This window comes from Chiloscyllium punctatum, chromosome 5 (genome assembly GCF_047496795.1).
Source record: "Chiloscyllium punctatum isolate Juve2018m chromosome 5, sChiPun1.3, whole genome shotgun sequence".
In the NCBI taxonomy this organism is placed as follows: domain Eukaryota; kingdom Metazoa; phylum Chordata; class Chondrichthyes; order Orectolobiformes; family Hemiscylliidae; genus Chiloscyllium; species Chiloscyllium punctatum.
The window spans coordinates 104955911-104980298 of record NC_092743.1 but is presented as its reverse complement, the minus strand read 5'-3'; the positions used below and the strand labels follow the sequence as shown (position 1 = coordinate 104980298).

Sequence of the window (24388 nt, the reverse complement as noted above, 5' to 3'; positions counted from 1 at the left end):
CCATCTAATAACGGCCAGGAAGAAGCTATTCCTGAACCTGCTGGTGTGTGCGTGTTCAGGCTTCTGTGTTTTCTACCTGACTGCTCTCAACCTTCTTTACTCCAAAGAAATAGTCGCAACTTCCCAAACTATCTATGTAGCTGAAGTTCCACTTCCCAGGGACTGGTCTTGTGATTCTTTGTTGCAACCTCTCTAATGTATTCGCGTTTTTTCGGTAGTGAGACACCCAGATTGATATGCTGTACTCCAGGTGAGCTGAACCAATGTATTGCACAAGTTAAACATAAACTCCTTGCTCTTTACTTATGCGTCTGTTAATAAATGCTTTATTCACCACACTGTCAGCCTGTCATTCTTCTTTCAATGACTTATCATATATGCTGAGGTTTTGCTGTTCTGGATCCTCTTGTACTCTTTATTTCCTTTGGTTTATAATGTCTCTCCATGTTCTTCCTACCAAACTGAGTCACTTCACACATCTCTGCATTGAATTCCATCTCCTACCTATTTGCCTGTTCCACCAGCTTGCATATATCCATTAAAAATACTACATTATCTTCCTCACAGTTCACAATGCTTCCAAGTTTTGTGTCACCTACAAATTTTGAAATTGTGATTTTGTTCAAAGACAATGACAGTAAATATTGGATCATTAACATTGCAGTCAATGGCCATTATACATGCTTCAATGTGGACACCGGGGCTGGAGTCATTTTTCTGTCAGATGACATTAAATCTTAAGCAACCACAACTAAATTTGTTCACTGTTTGTCCAACATTCATCTTATGTTTAATTTAAGGTACCTCACATTCTCTTATCAATGCCACTCAGCAGCAGCAGTCAGTAATAAAGTTATTAAATGTGCAAGTCTTGCATAGCATTACATGCATAGCATCTACTGTGTCTTAATGTCATTTTTGTTATAATTTGTTCTCTGATGAATAGCTGCGTAAGATTATTCTGCAGCTTGCTCTGTCACACTTCAGCCTCAAGAGGAATGGCCTCAATGTCAAAGATCAGCATCAGGTAACATTAAGACACAAAGACAAATTGTTGAAACATTATGTTAAAGCAACCAATCACCGTGAAGTGAGAGAGTCTGCACAGATCTCAACCTCATTCTTGAAGTGAAAGCAGTCACCAAACTGAAACCAGACTTTCAGTTCAAGCATCAATTTCCAAACCCTGTTAGAGGCCTGGGGAAATTGACACTGAAAGTAAATCCAAATCCATTTGCTTGTTCAGACCCAGGTAGGTCCATACATTCTTTAAGCAACAGTACAAACTGAGATTGAAGCCACTCTGCAATGGGGAGTTATTTCAAGAATCTCACAGCCAACTACATGGTTCCAATCCCAAACTAAATGAATCCATTACAATTTGTGTCAACTTAACACATTTGAACAAGGCAGTAAAATGAGGTTTACCCAATAACATCTGTCAATGAGAGCCTAGCTAAACTTTCAAACGAGTTACCAAGCTGGACCTGCACAGCAGCATTTGGCAGTTTCTCCTAGTTGGAGTCCAAGTTGCGGATTATCTTTGAAACACCTCTTTGATGTTATCATTTTAAATGCATGCTTTTTGGAAACACCTGAGGTTTTCCAATGGACAATGTTTGACATAGCAGAAGGAATGAAAGGCATTGCATGCTACATAGATGACATTCTTATCCATTGTCCTCCATGAAGCACAACATGGCAACAAGGTCCAGACAGTCTTGGCAGAACAATGGGATGCTGACATTCAGAGATGACTTCTAAGTTCCAAAAGCCTCTGACGAAATTGCTGGACCATGTTGTGCTGGCAACAGGCATCATGCTAGACCCACAGAGGTCAAAAGCTGACAGGAAAATTCACCATAAACCAGCAACATCAAAGTGCACTAACAGTTTATGGGAGTGGTAAATGGGAAAGTCCTTGACCCACTTATTTCAAGTAAATGGACCTTAAGACAACTTCTGTCAAGGGATCAGACATTGGACACATTGAGTTTTTGAAGACAATACAAATTGTGGACATAGCTATCTTTGACAATGTGCCACAATTTGCTTAATTCATTTGGAAGATCTGTCAAATAAGTCATTGGCTGGCATCTCTTCTACTCGGTTTTGCACTGGAGGAAATTGCACCCATCCAGACCCCCAGAATTGGGGAACCCCCCAGGCCAAAGCTAAATGAAGTGGTGAGTTGATTCACAATGTTTCCACACTTTTGTGGCCTCATGTGGATTTGCCTATGTTACAGTGCCCTCAAACCAGTGGCGAAAGTGAGAGAGGAGCAAGTACCATTAAAATGCCTTTTGAGAAAGAAAGGAAATCTTCATTTAGTCCTACTCAACTATCACTCTTAGGATCACCATTACAGGATGGCTTCACCCAAAGCCAGCTTTGAATGGGCAGAAGTCTGTCAACCCAACTTAATTTCCCTTTCCCAGATTCTAAAGCTGAATATCACGGTGTGGCACCATGAACAACCATGACAGAAAGTGGAATGTTATAGGGCAGCCCAAACTCTCACAATCAGAGACACTGGGTTTCTGACCTTCCTATGTTAGAAAGTGGAGGATTCAGTTACCTGCAGAGAGAGAGGGTAGTGGTGGTTATGAGGCTGAAACAGCTGAGATGTGGACACCAAAATGCATTGTCAAAAGAAACAGAGAAATCAACTGCATTGAGTTTTCTGAAAAAGAAGCTCATAGCCAGATGGGCAAAACTGAGTGGAAGAGATGCCAGCTAATGACTTATTCGATAGGTCTTCCAAATGAATTAAGCGTATTGTGGTGCATTGTCAAAGACAGCTATGTCCATGATTTATATTGTCTACTAATACTCAATGTGTTCAATGTCTGATCCCTTGAGTACTGTGATCATCAGGGGAAACTGTGATAACACAGCCACTAACGACAGGGCCTAGGGGATGAAGGAATAAATAGATTGTCAAAAGACTCAAAGAAAACTCTGTTGGCATTTGGGAGGCTGATAAATCCTCCCCTTTGTCTTTCCTTGTAAAGCACAGAGACTTTGGTGGGTTGGGATAGTGGGAAAATGTAGGAAGATCTGTAAATAGAAAAAGGGATAAAGACTTGGGGGAGACATGGAATGAAGGGTTAACTATATTGAATTAAGGCTTTGAATTCAATTAGCTTTATTGGGGTGCAATTGCCTAATGGTATTATTGTTGGACTGTTAATCCAGAGACTCAGGTAATGTCCTGGGGACCCGGTTTCGAATACTGCCATGGTAGATGGTGGAATTTGAATTTGATTTAAAAAAAGGAAATCTGGAATTAAGAATCTAATGATGACCATGAATCTACTGTTGATTCTTGGAAAAACCCATCTGGGTCATTAATGTCCTTTAGAGAAGGAAACTGCCATCCTTACCTGGTCTGGCCTACATGTGATGCCAGACCCACAGCAATATGAATGACACTTAACTGCCCTCTGGGCAATAATTGCTGCCTAGCCAGCGATGCCCTCATCCCATGAATGAATGAATAAAATTGTTACGCACTCAAATGAGTCCAGTGAAAACTTCATAAGACGTCATTTGGTAGATGCTTCAGTACAAGTTCTTAAGGAAAAAGAATTACTAAAATAAAGAAATAAAAAGTCCAGCAATGCACACTGTAGCAATAAATTAGAAAATAGAGGAATAAGAGTTCAGAACTCTGATCCTTCTAACCCAGTGCATGCTGGCATCTAGCCTCCAGTCCACACGGGGCTTCACCTCGAGGTTCTCGAGACTGGGAGACTGCTTTCGAATCACCTCTAGACCAGAAATCCATGCTTAGGCCACGCTGGGCCGAAAGACTGCCATGGGCCATTGAGAGACTGCCATGTTGGGGTAGGAGGCTTCTACAATGAGCAGGACACCTTTTTGGGTCTGCACTGAATCTGAGGTTGGAAAGCTGAGGCAGGGAGTCCAAGCCCACGCTGAGGTAGGGAGTCTGAGGGCTCCTGAGGACTGAGACAAAAGAAGGAAAAAGAGAGAAGAAGGAAAAAAAGACACAAAGGAGAAATAAAGCAAAAAATGAAGTGGATGAGCTCTGGCTGAAGCGTCTTACTCTGCCACCACTGGTTACTCTGTGAAGGAGCTGTGAAAAAGTAGGTTTACTCCATTAGGTAGTGGCTGAGTATATGCATTAGAAGCTCTGTCATAATGATAGATGATCACCTGGATCTGGGCTCCAAGCTTGTAAAGTTCCAGAGATGTCCTCATGTTGTTGATAGTCAGTGGCATGAGTGTGTGTTAACTTCAGTCAACAATGCGGACGTGATCATACTGCGCTAGGTGTGGAAGATCTGCCCAGTAAGTGATTGGCTTGCACTCAGTCATACCATGGAGGAAGCTATTGCTGCTGCAGGAATTGCACCCACTCAGAGCCTCTGGAGAGCCCAAAGTAAAGGTATGGCGGGTTGGTACTCAGGAGCTGGCAGGCGAGGCTCCTAGAGGCACTCTCCTGCCAAGTGTCCAGTCCCTCAATCAGGCACTGATTGATTAAGAGGCCCTCATGCCCACATGGTAGCAGCTTTTTGGAATGCCCCATGATTGACAGGCTCAGTTGGCATTGTGTCAGCATTGGTGTGGGGCAAGACTCTGAAGTGGTCATCAATTGAACTCTTAAAGCCTTCAAGTGGCAGCAGAACATCAGCTAAAAGCCATCCCACTCAGAACTTCATTCTAGTGGAACAAACATTGAGAGTCCTGGAGAAACTCAGCAATTCTGGAAGGAGAGTGAAACAGAGTTGATGTCTGACAGAATTCTTCTTCAGAATTTTGGTTCTCTGTCCACAGATGCTACCAGACTTGCTGAGTTCCTCCAGGATTCTTGTGTTTGTTTCAGATTTCCAGCTTCTAATTTTTTTGCTTTCATTCTGGTGGAGTTGGGGATGTGGCAGGATTTGTATACACCATCACCTCACCAATTGCCATTCCCACCTCCAAACTGACCATCAGTGGCAGCAGAGGTTTCTGCCCATTAGCTCAGTTTCACTCTCCACTGAGGCTGCCTGACCTGTGGACGTTTTTTTATGTTTATAAAATACAATTATGGTTTGAAAAGTATCCAGAGACTTGCGCCCCACATCCACCCCCATACCCATCACCTCTACTGGCTGTGCAACCCTCTGAGATATTGATGTTTCTCTGATTCTGGTCAGCACAGTGGCTCAGTGATTGGCACTGCTGCCTCACAGCTTCAGGGATCTAGCTTTGATAACATCCTCAAGTACAGTAGCACCTTGACATACGAACGACCCCATTCACGAACAAATCGGTTTACGAACAGGATTGTATGTAAAATTTTGCTCCAACATACGTACGAAATTCAAGGTACGAGTGAAGGTACAAATGCAAAAAGCCCGTGTGCAACCACGTGGTTTCATTGCTCTGCTTTGCTACGCGAGCTTTGAACGCAAAAGCTCTCGGGCCTCGCGTGATCTCATTCAGTTCGTCTTTGGCGAGTGCGTGCTGTGAACATCTTTCGTTGCTACGTCCAAGCATTCTTACGCTAACCTAACATTGGGAAAAATTGATTCAGTTCGCGAACGTTTCGGTTCACGAACCGGGTCCCGGAACGGTTTAAGTTCGTAAGTCGAGGCGCTGCTGTAATTGTCTGTATGAAGTTTGCACTTTTTCCTTGTGTCTGCATGAGTTTTCCCCTGGGTACTCCGGTATCCTCCCACAGTCCAAAGATGTTCAGGCTAGGTGGTTTGGACATGCTAAATTCCTCACTGTGTTCAGAGATGTGCAGGTTCGGGAAAAGGAGAGTTACAGGGACAGGGTAGGGAAGTGGGTTTGGGTAGCATGCTTTTCAGAGGGTCACTGTGGACTTAGTGGGCTGAAAGACCTGCTTCTACACTGTCGGGATTCTATGGTCACATCTGCAGCCCCAGATTTAATTGCTGTAAAATTGTCAGCTGAGAGTTTAGCTGTCTAGATACCATAGTCTGGAATTCCCTTCATAAACCATTTCACTTCTCTTTCTGTTTTAAGAAGCACTGTAAAGAATATATCCTTGTAACTCCCTGATGGAGCTCAGTGTCGCATTTTTAATGAGAACCATTTTTGCAAAGTACCTTGGGATTCTTTACTAAATTGAAGGCACTATATAATTGAAAGTTGTTGTTGGCATGGAACGTTTTCTTTTTAAATATATTTTCCAGCCTCCATACCTGCTATTCCTATAAGTAATGATCAACATCTGGTAACTTTTAGCCTCTAATCCCAATAGTTCTGCATGATGATTATGCTGCTTTATTTAAGGAAATGAAACAAGGTTGTCTTGTTTGATGTGACCATTAAAGCACCTGGCCATTATGTTTCTCCGGCGTCTAATAAAACTCATAAAATTAAAGCTTTCTGACCCGATGATAGATTAGATCAGAGACTGGTTCTGTCAAGCATCAAGAAAGCTGTGGTCATGGAACAAGTTGTGTCTGATCACATTCAGTAACGCCCGACTGGAAGTGGTTAGCAAATTTGCTACTTCAGCTCCACTGTGACAATTAATCTGTCCCTCGCTGCAGAACTTGACAACACACAAGAAAAGCAGTTGCCACTATAGGCAGCCACACAAAATAAATGTGGGATAACAACCAGCTAATCCTTAAGATCAAGCAGTTGGGTTCTGAGGCAGGTCTTTCTAGTATCTTGCTATATTGCTGTGAGACATGGCTGACTTGCAGTTATCGAGAAAAGATGCTCCACACCTTCTGCGGTGTGTTGTGGCTGTATCCTGGCATGATGATTCATGAACGCTTCAGTTCTGCAACACGCAGAGCTCCCAGGTTTGTTCGCAGTCAAGAAACCAAAGCTGTTTTGGTGGCTCAGGTGTGGCGGGTCAGTTGGTAGCACTGCTGCCTCACAGCACCAGAGACCTAAATTCAATTCCAGCCTTGGATGACAGTCTATGTAGTGTTTGCAGGTTCTCCCTGTGTCCGCGTGGATTTCTGCCGATGCTCTGGTTTCCTCCCACAGTCAAAAGATGTGCACGTTAGGTGGATTGGCCGCGCTAAATTGCCCTGTAGGGCCCAAGGATGTGGAGGCTAGATATGTTAGCCATGGAAAATATAGGGAGGGGTGTGGTCTCAGTGGGATGGTTCCTTGGAGGGTTTGTGTGGACTTATTGGGCTGAATGGCCTGACTTCAGAGTATCTGTGAACATTGATGTGCATGACTGCAGTGCTGAATCTTCTTTTGCCAGAGAGCCATTGTCATGCCAACAGAGCTTCATTCACAGTTGCCCATTCTTCTCTCTGCTATGCACAGCATCGATTTATCAGCTTCACCTCCACCTCACAGGCTCATTTCTCTAATACTTATGGCACAGTTAAATTACTATCTTGATATGGTATCAAAAGCTGTTGTTGAAATCTTTAAGTGTCTCAAAAACACAGACTTTTCATAATGAACAAGGATTCATATTTCTTCAGGGAAATTGCCTAAATTTTAGCTGTACATATCCTAACTCTCACTAAGTCTCATTTATCTATTATTGCTGTCTTCATTGATTTACATTGGTTTCTGATTAAGCAACACCTTGATTTTTAAAATCGTTTTCTTGTATTTAAACCCCTCCAGGGCCTTACCCTTTCAACCTCTATAATTTTCCCCAGCCCCAGTTCCTTCTGAGAAACCTGGATGCTTCTTCAATTCATCCTTGTACACAGCTCTCATTTAACCATTTCACTATGACTTAGGTTCCTTAGACCTAGAGCTGTAGAATTCCCTCCATAATTGCTCCACCTGTTGCTTGACACCTCCTTCTTTAAGACACTCTTTACCCAAGTTTTTGGTCACCTGTGGCATTACTTTCTCATGTGATTTGTAGTAAATCTTTGTCTGATGATATTCCTATGAGGTATCTCAGCATGTTCTACACTGAAAAGAGGTATCCAACTGCATTTTGTTAAGAAAAAATCATTCTCTCCTCCAAAATTTGCCAATTATTAAACAAACTTATGCCAGATTGCTCTGTGAGGGCATTATGTTTGTGTGGAGAAGTGGTTTTAACCGCAGTGTGCCTTTCTTCTCTTTAAGCTCCAGTTCCAACCCAACCACCTGCACCTCTTGCGACAACAACCCCATTGCCTACAATTCCTCCTGCCCGGGAAGGTAAGGCATATACATTACAATTCTGATCCTCGGTTTGGGGAGTACAGTTATTTGTATTGCTCTGTATTTTTATTGCAATTGAGATTAACCCTCAAACATGGTTTGGGATATTTTTACCATTCCACTCTGTTTCTCATGCCATGTATTCTGTATAGAATATCCAGAATATCTAACAATTTTAATTGGTTTTGTTAGTTATTAGTCAGGGTAATCGTTACAGCTATGGTTTAGAACAGGATTAAGGGGTGATCTTATTAGAAGGGTATAGGTTGATTAGAGAGCTTGGTAGGGTAAATACTAAGAAACTATTTCCTCTGATGGAGAGATTAGGGGAGGGTTTGTGAGTAAATGAGTCCAGAAAAGTAACTTTTGAATCTTTAGAATTAGAGCTAAGATGACAAAGCTGATGTCAGGAAGACTTGCGCATACAGGAAGACAGTGTAAATCTGGAATCCACACCCACTAAAAGCTAATTAGACTCAGGGGTGTGTCAATTGGAAAACATCCAAACTGAGATTGACCGCTTCTCATTTGGTAAGGGTATCAAGTGTTAGATAACCAAGTTTGGTCAATGGACTTAAAACACAGACTGGCTGAATGGATGGACAGATTCAAAGGGCTGAAAAGTTTTTCTCATGTTCTTACATCCCTACTATTTCTGCAGCAATGTGCCTGTGAGAAGCTGCTTCCAGTTGTTTCTGGTAACAATTTGTTCTTCATCTTTTTGCTTCAGTTTGTAAAGCTGCCAGAGCGAACTTGGTGTTTCTCGTGGATGGATCATGGAGTATTGGCGATGAGAATTTTGTCAAGATCATTGGCTTTCTGTACAATACGATTGGAGCTCTGGACAAGATTGGACCTGAAGGAACTCAAGTAAGCACCAGAAAGGGGTAGGGTCAGACATACATAAATTCAGAAGCTGCGCCATATTGGATTGTCTTTCGATTCTGTCTGCTGGTTGGAACATGATCAGATTTACATTTCATTTTTGTGCCAATTGCCTGATGCCATAGCAAAACCAGACTTCAGATTCTAGAGTGTTAAAGCAGAGAGAGGACGTTCAGTTCATTGTAACTGCGCTGGCTATTTGTAAGAGCTGTCTGAATAGTCCCAGTAACCACCTCTTTCCCAATTGCCCAGCATTTTTCTTTCATCTTCTAACAATGATCCAGTTTCCTTTGAAAGTTAGGATGGCATCTGTTTCTATCTCCCTTTGAGACAGCACATTCCAGATCACAACTCATGAAAACTAAATCCTCTTCCATCCTTTGGTTTTCATGGCAATATTGATAAATTGGTTTTGTCTGATTCCCCATCCTGTGACCAGTAGTAACAATTTCTCCTTATTTATTCTGTCAAAGTCCTTCATAATTGTGAACACATTTATGAAAATTTCCTTCATCCTTCATAGCTCTAAGGTGACCAATCTCCAATGTCTGCTCTGCACCCTCTCCAACATCCTGGCAGTCTCCCTAAAGCATGATGACCAGGCTTGGACACCATACTCTAACCAAGGCCTGTTTTGTAATTTATAAAGGTCAAACAGAATCTTCATTGCCGACTCTTTAGAGAACCCATTGATACCTAACACACTTATTTCAAATGAGTAACAATTCTAAATCTCATACACACATACAAACATAGAGTTAGGAGCTGGACTTGGCTATATACCTTTGAGCCTACTCTGCCATTTAATAAGATTAAAGCTGTTCTGATTATCCCCTCAACATTCCCACCTACCCCAAAACTAATGTCTCCCCGCTTACTCAGAATCCATTCATGTCTACTCTAAAAAATATTTCAGCACTTCCACCTCTTGAAGAGAGATTTCAAAACAATTGCAACACTGAAAGAAATTTTCCTAAACTCAGTCTTAAATGGGTGACCCCTTGTTCTTAAAAAAAAATCCTCTAAAGGAACTTCCTTTCTATATGTGCTCTGTTAGTCACTTCTTGCTCTTTGAAACTCTACCTCATGCAAGCCAACCAGTCCAAGTGTTCCTCATAAGGCAACCCACCTATTCTAGATATTAGTACAATAAACGTTTTTTTAGCTACTTCCTATACATTTACGTCCTTTCTTAAATAAGGAGACCAATACTGTACAAGTACTCCAGAGGTGGTATCACCAATGCCCATGGAACTAAAGTATAACCTCCCTACTTAAGTATAAAACTCCCCTAGCAATGAACAGTAACAATTTTAATTACACACTGATTCTGCATATGAATCCTGCATGTGAATACTTTTTCCAAAATGGACACTTTTCCAAACTTCTACACACACCATATATATCTTCCATTGATAAATTGTGATACAGGGGAAAGAAAAATCACAGGTTATTCGTTTAAGAGGAAGTTAGGTAATACACAAGAGCGAAAGGAGTGAATTGATGAGGGTGTGATGAAAAATGCTGGAAGCATGTTTATGTGAAGCACAAGCTGATTGGCCTGTTTCTGTATTGCATATTCTGCAGACCATATATTATTCCATGTGAGAAAGTGATTACCCTGAGGGCAAATATCAATTATCACAATTTCTGACTCTAAACTGAGAAGTATTATATGGGAATTTGCATGTTTAATTTCAGTGTTGACCATCCTTGGTACATGTTTAAGTTGCCCATCTTTGGAACCAGTGCTAACCTCAATACTTCATAGATAGAGATGTTATCCAGTAGAACGTGCACCATGGTGTCCCCTTCGATAACAGGGGACAATTTAAACATACACCAAGGATGGTCAACACTGAAATTAAACATGCAAATTCCCGTATAATACTTCTCAGTTTAGAGTCAGAAATTGAGTCTTTGCTTTTGCACACATTTCGAGTGCACTCAACATGAAATTCATTAGGTTTGTGAATTTAACCTTGTAACTCTCTTTGCAAATTCAACTTCAGTGCATTAACTAAAAGTTGAAAGGAGAACTGAATTCACATTAAATATCAACAGAAAATGCTGGAACTACCCATGTGTCAGCCAGCATCTTGGAGAGGGGAAGAGAGAGAGAGAGAAAGAGAGAAACTGAGTTAATATTTTTTTCTCTACAGAGGTTGCCTGACCTACTGGGTATTTCCAGCACATTCTGTTTTTATTTCAGATTTTTAACATCCAAAAATATTTTGCCTTCTATTTTAGATTTATATGTCCTTCACCCTTCAGTTTCCTCATGTACTGGACATGGTTGAAGAAATATATAAACAGCCAGTGCATGTATAGAGGTCAGAGAGATTGACCCGCTGGGATTATACCATCCCACCTTTTGGCTTCTACAGTGCACCTCATTTCATCAACACTGAGAAATATTCATGCAAGCAATTTACTGTAAATTGAAATGTAAGAGGTGGTAAGATGGTTTACTGATCTGATCTAATATTTATTTAAAATGTAACAGGTTGCAATAGTACAATTCAGTGATGATCCCAGAACAGAATTTCAACTCAACTCATACAGTGATAAAGAGAATCTTCTCAATGCTGTCCAGCGGATTAGATACAAAGGTGGAAATACTAAGACAGGTACAGAAAAATATCGTTTAGCATGAAATCAGAGAAATCACAATGGGAGAAGAGACCAGTGAGCTTATTGATTCTGTTTTAGCACTGATATACAACTTGTGCTATTTACTGTAATTTCATTTCTCACTATCCTCCCAATAACCTTCTTTAAAACCTCCCTTTTCAAATGGTCATCACTGATTTATTTTAAATGGTGTTTCATTGTCTGTTTAACTTTTCTGCGTGATAAGGGAAGAACTTATTCTCTGTGATCCTCTGGTGTTCATGTCTGCTAACTAGCTATAGTTGCAAGTTACATTGCACTTCTATGTCGTCTGTCTACAGAATCAATTAGAAATCCTGCTATAAAAGCAAATTACTGCGGATGCTGGAATCTGAAACCAAAAGAGAAAATCCTGCTATCATTTTTAAGTGACTTTCAAACAACTCCATGCATGCATCTCATCGTGATGAGAGGCTGAATTAATTGGGCACATATTCTCTGGAGCTGAGAATGATAAGAGGTCATCTTATTGAGAACTGCAGGATTCTGAAGGAGTTTGACAGGGGAGAGAGATTTTCTTTTCGCTGTTTAGGGTTTGTAAAACACTGGGAAGCAGTCCCAGAACAAGGGGCCAATCTTTAAAATTGAAATGAAAGTAAATTACTTCACTCATAGGGTAATGAATCTTTAGAATGATCTATCCCAGAAGATTGTGGATGCTCCATCAGTAAATACACTTAAGGTTGGGATAGACAATTATTTGTCCTTTAGGAATTGATGGATATAGAGAGCTGGTGGGAAACTGCAATTGATGTCCAGGATTAGCCATGATCATATTGAATGGCAGGGCAGACTCACTGTGTATCGTGTCTACTACTCCTCCTATTTCTTGTGCCCTTTGAACATGACTCTGGTGACAGTGGGAGAAAAGTCATTGAAAGAAATAACTTTCATTTCCAGAGTGCTGTGGATAACCTCAAAGCATTCCCAGCCAATGAGGTACCTTATTGAAGTGTAACCACTGTTGTAATTTAGGAAACATACCAGACAAATGAAGTAGAACACAATCTCACAAACAACAGTGATATGATAATCTGCTTTTAGTGATGGTGATTGAGGGATTAACATTGGCCAGAAGACCATGAAGAACTCACGTACCCTTCAAAATTGTTGCCATAAGATCTTTTATATCTTGAAAGTATCCAGGACAGGGTCATTTTATCTGTCATGCTTCTGCTGGCTCTCTGAATGAATTATCTAATTAGCCTCATTCTTTGTTCCCACTTTCCCGCTTAGCTCTGAAGTTTTGACCTTTAGTTATTTCTTTTAGCACTGAACCTGTTTTGACTCAACGCAATAGGTGCCAGCCATTCTGTAGTTCACTTCGCAGGACAATGCCAGACCAATCAGAGTCAACCTGCCGACTTAAAAATTTAATTGAAGCCTACCAGTTAACTGTCAATCATCATTTAATGTGTGCATTTTCTATGGTAACCTATATCAATTCAGCGTGCACTTGCAAACCAATCTGTACTCTCCTTACTTGCAGTATAAATGTTGGTTTTCCCCTTGAATTGATATTCTGCGAATTGTCTTGCCAAGAGCAAGACAAAAAGCTTTAGCAAAATATGTCTTTTTTTAGCAATGCTCAAGTTCTGTACACCCAGACCGCTATAGATACTTGTCCGAGTTTCGTCTGAAAGTTGCTGTTGAATCTGATTCTATCTTCCTTTCAGGTAGCAAATTCCAGATGACAAAAACTGTGCATGAGAAACCTCCTCCCCTCCCTGGGATATTTTTTTCAAGTCCTTGATCTCTTGTCTATGGAGGGAGTACATTAATCTGAAAGGGCAGACAGCCTCTCAGTTTAGCTTCTCACTCGAGAAACAACTTCTCAAAATATGCAGCACCCACAAACAGTATCTCAGCTGGCCAATAATGTTAGGAACAACTTTTGATAGCTGTTCATCATTTCATTATATCCATAAACATTTGATTGTTGAATCAGTCAATGTGGATGGGATCCTGTACAATAGTTGCCTGGCTTATGTGGGATTTTGCGAGAAAATGTAGCACTTATTAAAAAAATCTGCATACTGAGCAACAAGCACAGTATAGAATCTATTGTTTTGTAATCCTGCAGAACTTTGAAAGGGAACAAAATGAAATTACTTTGAAGTTATAAATGAAAATATTTTAGACTTCAGCAAAACCAATTAGGTTTTTCCCTCAAAATATATGGTTCTTTAACTGAATTGAAGGCACTGTAAAGTTATTATGTTGTTGACTAAAACTGAGGTTGGCTCCTGTTTTCCAGTAGGACAAAGTGAGGACTGCAGATGCTGGAGATCAGAGCTTAAAAATGTGTTGCTGGAAAAGCACAGCAGGTCAGGCAGCGACAAAGGAGCAGGAAAATCGACGTTTCGGGCATAAGCCTGAAGAAGGGCTTATGCCCGAAATGTCGATTCTCCTGCTCCTTTGATGCTACCTGTCCTGTTATCCAGTGCCTCCATTTTAAAATTCAAGGTCTTGTTTTCAATTCGCTGTAGGGTCTTGCCCTTTCCTCCTTCCCTACAGATCTCCAAATTATTGTGCTTCTCCAAGTTTGGTTTTTTGTCCATCTTCAATTTTAATCTTCAATTAGCTGCTAAGATCCAAAACTTTGAAATTCCTTCCCTGTACCCCGACCAGTTAAGAAGAGCAAAGTGAATTATGATGCAGAGAAAGAGAGAGAGAGAGAGAGAGAGAGATAGACCACTTGCTCCAGGAGAGGCAATCATTTATCATTAGGACACCTACTTTATTTCTCAAATCACAAATTTCCTTTTGCAGTCAAACATGATAATGATGATGCCAAACTTCAGAAGTAATCATATTTTCTGTCATACTTCATTATCTATATACAGCCAGATTGGGAAATACGAGAATTAAATCACATTTGTAGGGAAATGCAATTTTGTAATAATAACTAACAAAGTTGAATGAGAAATTAAGTTAATTTGAGCCATTCTTTACTCATGCATATTTCCACTCCTTGGTAAATTTCAGTGGATAAACAGTAAAGAACCTAAGAAACAGGAACTAGTGTAGGACATGTGACCCTCAAGCCTGCTCCACTATTCAATCAAAATGAAGCAACCTTCAAGTCTACTTTCCCATCTCATCCCAATTTCTCTTGTTTCCTATAATATCCAAAGTCTATAGATCTATATCTTAAATATACCCAGTGACTGAGAATCCACAGCTCCCTGCCATGGATTATTCCACAGATTCACAACTTATGATGCAAAGAAATTTCTCCTCATCTCAGCCATAATTAGTACTCTTAGTTCTGGATTCTCCAGATGTGGAAATAGCCTCTCTGCATTGATCCAAGCAGTGTATAGGCTTCTATTTTTCAACAGGATCACCTCTCATTCTTCTAACTTCAGGGAAAATGAACTCATTTTACACAATCTCTCCTCATGGGACAATCCTGTCATCCCAGGAGTCACACTGCTGAACCTTCCTTGCACACCCTTTGACAGGTATAGTCTTTAAATAACAAGACCACAACTACACTGTATCCAGTGAGGCCTCACCAAAATCCCCTGCCCAATCACATCAAGCTTAGTTTGTGGATATTCCTTTGCTCTTTTACTTTCCTTTGTTTAATATTTAAATCATAAAATTTAAATCAAAGGTGTTAAACTTTATGGAACCTAGGTGGGCAATTGACCAGCCGTGATCTAATTGGATGGGGGAGCACGCTCAGCAGGTTGAATGGCCTCCTCTTGATCCTCAGTTCCATATTATTTCTAACATCTTCCTGCAAAATGATGAGATCAAGCACCAGGTTTTCATATTCCAGACCTTCCACCCATTGACTCCAGGAAATGAGGTAATAGGCAAATCAGAAGTAAGCACAGCCAATTGACTTCTCAAATTATGCACCAAGAGTTATTACTTTTTCCTTTTGGTGTGTGGCCAACAATCCTGCACTCGATTAGTTCTCCTGTCTACATTTAAACTAGAATACCTCATTGGGATTTTCATGTAGCAGCAAGTGGCGATGAAAGAATTGCATACTCCGCCTTAATATGGGCAACATACTTATTCCTCACTCAATTTGCCCTCAGGCTGTACCCAGTACTCATATTTGCATTAAAGTAAATCTAATGATATTTTTGTTGTTTAGTATGTGGAACTGAGGGATACAGGCTAGAGAGGATAAACATTCAGAGACAAGATTTTAGAAACAGCATTTTATTCTGTTTATATATTGATCAATACATTGTGCATTTGGACAATTTGTGACTTTGACTCTCTTACTAAGGCTTGTGATTTGCTTTCTACCCTGATTCATCTGACACGTCATTTTTTAAAAAATTCTCAGGCAGAGCTATCAAACATGCCAGGGATACTATCTTCACCATTGAGGGAGGACTGCAGAAGGGCATTCCCAGAGTCCTGGTGGTAATTACGGACGGTCGATCGCAAGATGACGTTGACAAGATTTCCAAAGAGATGCAGATTGATGGTAATTGAGTGAAGTAGTTCCAGAAACCTACAATTGATGCATCACTCCATTCGAATCTTCACTGTATGTACACTTGATAAGAACTGTGCCTGTTTAAGTGTGGGCCTGACTTAGTGATGAATTTGCTTGAGTGAAGCATATTCTCCATGCTTTGAAGAATATGGTGATGCAGTGGCTCAGTGGTTAGCACTGCTGCCTCACAGCACCAGAGACCCAGGTTCGATTCCAGCCTTGAGCGACTGTCTGTGAGGAGTTTGCATGTTCTCCCCATGTCTGCATGGGTTTCCTCCCACAGTACAGAGATGTGCAGGTTAGGTGAATTGGCCATGCTAAATTACCCATAGTTTTCAGGGATGTGTAGGTTAGGTGCATTCGTCAGGGGTAAATGTAGACTAATAGAGTTGAGGAATGGGTCTGAGTGCGAGAGACTCTTCGGAGTGTTGGTGTGGACTTGTTGGACCAAATGGACTGTTTCCACAGTGTAGGGGTTCTGTGAAAAAAAGTGTACAAGGTGATCTCATTGAAAAGTATAACATTTTGACAGGGTAGAGCTTGAAGGACATTTTTCCCCTGGTTGGAGAGTCTAGAACTAAAGGCCATATTCTAAGAATAAGGGATTTAGGACTGAGTTAAGGGAGAAATGTTTTCACTCGTGATTGTAAATGTCTGGAATCATCCACCCAGAAAGCTGTGGATGCTCAGTCAGTGAGTATACTAAAACCTGAGATGTGCAGATTTGTGAATCTTACGGACATGGCAAGAGGGTAGGAAATTGGAGTTCATTTAAAAAATCTTTAGGATTTTACTGGATGGATAGAGCATTTTCGAGAAGTCAAAAAGCCTACTGTGGCTTCTATTTTTGGTGCAGTCATCAAAAAGAATGCTTCCTTTTATTTTCAATAGTCCCATGGGACCTGGATGCTTAGAACTGTCAAACACACCCTTGAGAAGAACAAATTAAGATATGGTTGAACTGAGATACTTGATGTGGTTAAAGGAAAGAATGGGGTGGACAGAGCGAAACGCATTTGCTGAAACAGAACCGAACAGAGCTGATGAGAATCACTGGTCAAAGAGAGGCAGGACACGTGGTGTCACTGTTCAATTAACATGGAACACAAACTAATTGTTAAGTTGTTTCCTATATGGAATGCAGTGCCATGAGAGCAGTGAGAACTCACTATCACAGGAAGTAGTTGAAGCTCAGCGTAAAGATGCATTTAAGAAGAAGTTAGATGGGCATAAGAGGGAGAAAGCAATGGAGACATATGCTGATAAAGTGAGATTAATGACGAATGGGCTGGAGCTTGTGTGGAGCAGAACCAGATGGGCCAAATAGTCTGTTTGTGTCCAAACATTCCGATTTCAGATAATCAACAACAAGATAATATGAAGCATCCAACAAAGAGGTTAAAACTAAGATATTTTAACATCGCCACTGTATATGTTATATTGACTCTGCCAATATTAAAGGGATTCTCTAATGATTTCAATCACAAACAGCAAGGTAAGTGCACATTAACCATTTTTACAGTTCAGTATGGACAGAAATTGGTTGAACTGAAGCATATTCTTATATCTATCTCTACTCCAGGTTACAGTATCTTTGCAGTGGGTGTTGCTGATGCTGATTACTTGGAGCTTGTCAATATTGCAAATAAACCCAGTAACAGGCATGCATTCTTTGTGGATGATTTTGATGCTTTCAAGAAGATAGAAGATGAGCTTGTTACTTTTGTCTGTGAGACAGCGTCTGCAAGTGAGTCACAAAAAAATTAATCTTTTAGTGTTTTTTAACAATTTTTATTTATAATTAATATAGTGAAATATCCCAAGCTGCTACACAGGAGCATTATAAATAAAATTTGATGCCAAAATCCATTAAGAGGTTTTATGTAAATTAACCAAAAGTTTGGCCAAAGAAATGTTTTCAATGAGCATCTTAAAGGAAGAGTGTGAGGTCATTTAAGTTGAGGCATTCTGAGGTTAGAGTGAGAATGGCTGGTTTAGTGAGTGTTGCAATGGATACGTCTGGAAGAATCAAAGGTATAATTGCTTTTTGATTGATTTTATTTAAATCGTGCCTCTACCAATGATTTGAAAACCCAGGGGGCCCTGTTACCAGTGCTATTGGCATCAGTGTTCCAAGGGATGTGTACCATGTTAGCTGATTTCCCATAACCCCTCCCTGTCCAATATGGCGGTCAGCAAAAACTGGTTCTGTACCGGAAGTGTGCAGCACTCTGGAATGCCCTTTGTTCATGCACTATTGGCCAGCAACAACCCTGCAAGTTTTGATCATGTGTCTAAAACTGGTGTGACACCCTTTGGTGCTTAGAAATCAGCGCTGAATTCCTAACTCAGGATCCTTTTAAGAAGACAGTCAGCAAATGGTGAGTTCCCTTGGCCAGTCAGCCACTAAACCTGAAGATCCATGAATTGGGGCTACCAGTGGTAGGGAGAATTAAAGTTAAATTACCACGGATTAGTGGTTCAGGATTTGGGCATCACTGGCTGGGCCAGCATTTTTTGCACATCCTTAATGTCATTGAACTGAGAGACTAACTAGGCCATTTGGGAGGACAGTTAAGAGTCAACCACATTAGTGTGGATCTGGATGTAGGCCAGATGCATTAAGGATGGCAGATTTACTTCTGTAAAAGGTATTGATGGGTTTTTACAACTATTGATTACAATTGTCATAGCTAAGATTACTGTGACTAGCTTTTTTTTTAGATTACTTACAGTGTGGAAACAGGCCCTTTGGCCCAACAAGTCCACACTGACCCACCGAAGCGCAACCCACCCATACCCCTACATTTACCCCTTACCTAAAACTATGGGCAATTTAGCATGGCCAATTCACCTGACCTGCACATCTTTGGACTGTGGGAGGAAACCGGAGCACCCGGAGGAAACCCACGCAGACACGGGGAGAACGTGCAAACTCCACACAGTCAGTCACCTGAGGCGGGAATTGAACCCGGGTCTCTGGCGCTGTGAGGCAGCAGTGCTAACCACTGTGCCACCTTGCCGCCCCATGATGGTCACTGCAAGTCTCCCTGTTCTATCCTGACTTTTGGGATTCTCAAAGGTTTGCCCAATACCTGAACAGGCCAATCTGTTGCCCCTTGTCTGGTGCACTGGCTCTGTGATGTTGGATGGTACCCACTCTGAATTGAGAGCTCAGATAACTGTGGCCTCTCACCATCACTCTCATTAGCCACTCACTCCTCTTTCAAGCTCACATTTGCTATTCCAGTTCTTAAACTAAGACAGCACACAAGGTGGCTTTATCATTTCATTATTCCGTGTAACTTGATATTTCCAAAGAAAACAGACTGAACTGTGTTCAATATTTCTTGTGACAGAAGCCTAATTTGATCCAGATTTCATGGTGCACACAATGTTGTATTATTGCCAATCTCACGCTTGTGTGATGTTTCCAAAATTGGCAGCAGCATCGTGTGTTAAATGCTGCACTTTTCAGAGATTTTCTCATGATTTCATTTAGTGTTTCAGATCAATGTCTCTGGTGGGGCCACATGCCACTCTATCTATTGTCGGTGGGCTAACCTGAATGAAAGAGAAAAACATGGAAACATGCACTTCTGTAGCACCTTTTATATCCTCAGGCTGTTCCAACCAGCCAAGTACATTGAGGGTGTAGTCTGTGTTATGATATCAGAAATGCAGCAGCAAATAAGAGGCAACTTCTTCAAGCAGAGAATGGTGCGTGTATGGAATGAGCTGCCTGAGGAAGTGGTGGAAGCTGGTACAATTATAATATTTAAAAGGCATATGAATAGGAATTGCTTAGAGGGATATGGGCCAAATGCTGGCAAATGGGACTAGACTATCTGGTCAGCTTGGACGAGTTGGACTGAAGGGTCTGCATCTGTGCTGTACATCTCTATGACTCTATCTATATTTGTACATTGATTCAGATTAATATTGTTTAGAGACACCCTTTCCTGTTCTTTAAAGTAATGTTGAAAGATCTTTTACATGGCTTTGAAATGACAGATGTTGGGTAGGAGTGCACGTGAACACTTCTAACAATAATGTCAATTTCCATTAGTGCTGCACTGGGAGGGTCAGCCTGGATCTTTATGTTCAAGTCTGTAGAATGGAAATCAAACCCACCACTTTCTGACTCAGAGACAAAGGTGTTACTCACTGAGCTGTGGCTCCTCCACTGTGTCCGATAATCTTGAATCTTGTGACTACTGCAGAATTGGGAAAACACAGAACCTTTACATTTGAGCAATATAGCTAGGAAAATGAAATCACATCTGGATGTTAACAATTTTCAATTCTTATATTTTCAGCTTGTCCATTGGTTATGCTTGGTGATTCCAGTATTGCAGGTAAGAATATCACTACATATTTTTATCATTTGTTTCAGACATTGAGCTACATCACAGTCTTTGTACTGGTCATCCAGTTGGCAGTAACAGACACAGAATTGTTGGAATCATTTCTGTGTGAGTGAATGCATCTCCATTTGTAATCCATGTGAAATTAACCATATTGGAATAGAATCTTCACTGCTCCAAATAAAGATATCCACTGTCTTAAGGATTTCCTTTGTAAAATTGAGGACATTTCTATTTGCCATATATACCATGGAAAACCAATGCAAGTTTAGTGAATGGATCTAATTTTATCTGTACAAGGGGAAAATCTAACCTGTTGAAACCAGTTAAGCAGAAAGAAGACAGTCAATGAAGAATTTGTTAGTTCTTAACATGTTGAGGTGCCAATTACAATGGAAGGCAAAGCCCATCAGTCTTAGCAATAATTGGGTTTTCCAATACCAATTTTAACCACATTGAAGAAAAGCCTTGCATTTATATAATGTCTTTCACTACCTTGGAATATCCCAACCTTTGTAGTCAATGAAGTATTTTTGAAACACAGGCACTGAAGTATGGCAGCCAGTTTGTCACAGCAAGATCCCATAGCAGCAGTGCATTAATGACCAGATCATCCATTTCAATGATATTGACAGAGGGATAAGTATTGGCCAGGACATTAGGAATAAATGTTGTGGTCTCCTTCAAAACAGTAACCCGTCAGTAGGGTACAACATACAATGTTGGTGTGGTTCTTCAATGTCTATCTAAATTTTGCTGCTCATGACTTGAAATGGACTTGAACCCCACATTCTGACTCAAAAGGAATTGCGCGGCCCCCGAGCTGCAGCTAACGCCATATTGGTGTTGATTTATTCTGAAATTATAGTGTGTGTTCATCAAATAGAAGCAACCTCTGTCCTTCATTGACACCCAAACTAATTGTCAAGGCCACCATGTGTAAACATCATGTTCAGGCAGAACTGAGCAGGCAGAAATAAAGTCTCATTGAAACAAAGCAAATTTACTTCAAGCCCATCAGCTTAGCAAGAGAACTTGTTGCAAAATCTGCTAATGGATATGATGTGGGATATTCATAGCGATGTGTCATCAGGGAAAATTTCTGTTGGATTTTCTGAGCAGTGCTCAAAGTGTATGCAACACATTTAACAGTGTGCTTGGCTGAGATAATATCATCTAAAAACTATACAAGTTTCTGTATTTCCTTCCTCACTATTAAAGAACAATTGCCTTTCACTTTTTAACAAAGGCAGGGTCCTTCTCAGTCTGACCAGTGGAGCTGAGATTGGTCTCTTTGAGCAGAGAATGTTAAGGGTGCAATTTAATATAGGAGTTCAAAATAATGTGGTTCTGACAATAGATAAGCTTGCAAAACTATTTTCACTGGCAAGCGGGGTGGTAACAGAAGAAAATGAAAACAAGGTAGTTGACAAAAGAACCCAAAGGGAGATGAGATGATAAATTTTTTAACCCAATGAGGTGTTTGATCTAGAATGACCTGCCTGACAAGTTAATGGCAGCAAAGTAATTAATAGCTATCAAAAAGGAATCGAATAATTGTTTGAAAAGGGGATATCTGCAGGGTTGTGGGAGAGAAAGAAGGGGAATTGGCTCTGATTGGGTCTAATCTAGGTCTAATATCGATTTCAAATGCTGTAAGATTCTATGAAGTCCCATCTATTTAACGTCCGAAGTTCCTTTGTCTGCATATTTTTGATAGGATTTTGAGTTTGTACTGGTAATCCCCCATGTTTTTAATTTATCACTACTTTAATGGAGACAAAGTCATTGTTTGGAAGGCAGACAAGTGTAAATCCCAGTTCTCTGTCACTGAAGACCACAGAGATACACATGGGATTTGCAGACAGGTAGAAGAAAAGCACTTGAAAAAAAAAGTTGTATGGATCATATTAAACTACCAGAAAGAAACATGTTGCTTTCATTTCTAAACTGACAGGAGAATTGTTGGGATGTGTTTTACAAGTTTCAAACTATGATATGAAAACACAATTCATTGGGAATTGCAGGGTTTAAGATGATGGAGATGTTCGGGTTGGTTGAGAAGGAATATGCTTCTGTTGAAGGCGTGTCACTAGAGGCTGGCTCTCTCAATAGCTTTCCCTGTTTTAGACTTCACAAAGATGCTCTTCTATCACAACCAACCAGGTACGTGTTATAATTATAATGGAGATTTTGGAATGAAGTTTTCTCTATAGCTCATATGTTTATTAGTCAAGACAAGAACACTTTACATTTCTTGCCTTTGTTGACTGTTCCTGCCTTGTTCGAATGGCTAAGAAATTTGGCTGTGAAATTACAAGGAGAAACTAAGCAAACTAGCACTAACATAAAACAAAGATGCTGGAGATCTGAAACAAAGCAGAAAATGCGTAAAAAACTCAGGTCTGGCAGCATCTGTGAAAAGGATAACACTTAACATTTTGAGCTCAGAGACCCTTCATCAGAACTGAAAGCAGCGGGGAAGTGGTATCTATGCTGATGCCCGAGGAATGGGCTGGGACAGTTTTGGGGGTTGAAGGAGATGAGTAGGTGGAGACAGTGCCCAGAGAGAGAGAGAGAATAGGGAAGCAAACAAACAGATTGCTTATTGTGGTAAACGCTGAGCTGCTTAAGGGAAGCATGAATAGTTGAAAATGACTTGGCTGTGCTGGGAGCAACCTATACAGGACCTGGGGATTTGGGAGTACGTAATGAACATGGAGGGAGGTGTTCACGTTCTGAAATGGTTAAACTCAATACTGAGTCCTGAGGGCTGTAAGGTACCAAGGTGGAAGCTGGGCTGTTGTTCTTTCAGCTTGCATTGAGCTTCGTTGGAGCAATGCAGCAGCCCGAGACACAAATGTTGGCCAGGGAACAGGGTAGTCTACAGAGTAGACAGGCAACTGGAACCTCATAGTCATTTGTATGTATAGAGCGGATGCATTGGAAAAACTGGGAGAATGGAATGGACTCCTTACCAGAAGCAGGATGTGAGGATAGATAGTCAAGGTAACTGTGGGAATCAGTGGGTTTTGATGTCAGGTGGCCAGACTATCCCCAGAAATGGAAGCAGAGATATGATGGAGAGGAGTGGAGGAGTCAGATGTACCATGGGACGGTGAGGGAAGGATGGAAATTGGAAGCAAAATTGATAAATGTTTCCAACACCAAGCAGAAGTGGGAGGCCAGCTACAGTGCTTCAGTGAAGCTCAACATTAGCTGGAGGAACAGCACCTAGTCTATCCTTACAGCCTTCAGGGCTCGACATTAAGTTAAAAGTTTCAGTGCATGAAAACCTCCCTCCATGTTCGTTACCCACCCTCACATTTCAATGCAGCCAACATATTTTCAATTCTTAACCATTCCCATTATCACCTACTCAGCATTTACTATCATCAGAATCACTTTGTTTGCTTCCCCATATTTTATCTCTCCTTCTGTTTGGGCACTCCTCCATCAATTTGTCTCGCTGTCTTCACCACCCCCCCGCCCCGCCCCCGTCATCAAAATAAATACCACCATTTTCAATTTGCTTTTGAATCTGACAAAGGGTCATTGGACTCAGTGTTAACTCTGGTTTTTCTCTCCTCAGAGCTGAGTTTCTTCAGTACTTCCTGCTTTTGTTAAACAAACTAATATTGTGTTTCCTGGAATCTAGAAAGTTAAGGGGTAACAACCAAAGTTTTGAGAATATTAAAAACAGATAGGACTGAAAAACACAATTTCCACTAGTTGAAAATCTAGAACATGGTGGGGTTATTTAAAAATGAGGTATAAATTTTTTTGGAGTGAATTAGGAAACACTGCTACCCACACGTAATGATGGAAGTTTGAAACTCTTCCACAAATGACAATTGATGCCAGTCAG

The 24388-nt window shown here is 40.7% G+C and overlaps 1 protein-coding gene across 6 annotated transcripts in view; it reads left to right on the top strand.

The window, feature by feature from the left end:
* col14a1a (collagen, type XIV, alpha 1a) overlaps positions 1-24388 on the top strand; it is a 216094-nt gene that overhangs the window by 129240 nt on the left and 62466 nt on the right. For all 6 annotated transcript variants that reach the window (XM_072570947.1, XM_072570944.1, XM_072570943.1 and 3 more), the window contains 7 exons: positions 8047-8121; positions 8855-8994; positions 11516-11639; positions 15998-16141; positions 17736-17900; positions 20473-20511; positions 22548-22686. In XM_072570947.1, coding sequence (XP_072427048.1) covers positions 8047-8121; positions 8855-8994; positions 11516-11639; positions 15998-16141; positions 17736-17900; positions 20473-20511; positions 22548-22686 — 826 coding nt within the window. The remainder of the gene's footprint in view (positions 1-8046; positions 8122-8854; positions 8995-11515; positions 11640-15997; positions 16142-17735; positions 17901-20472; positions 20512-22547; positions 22687-24388) is intronic.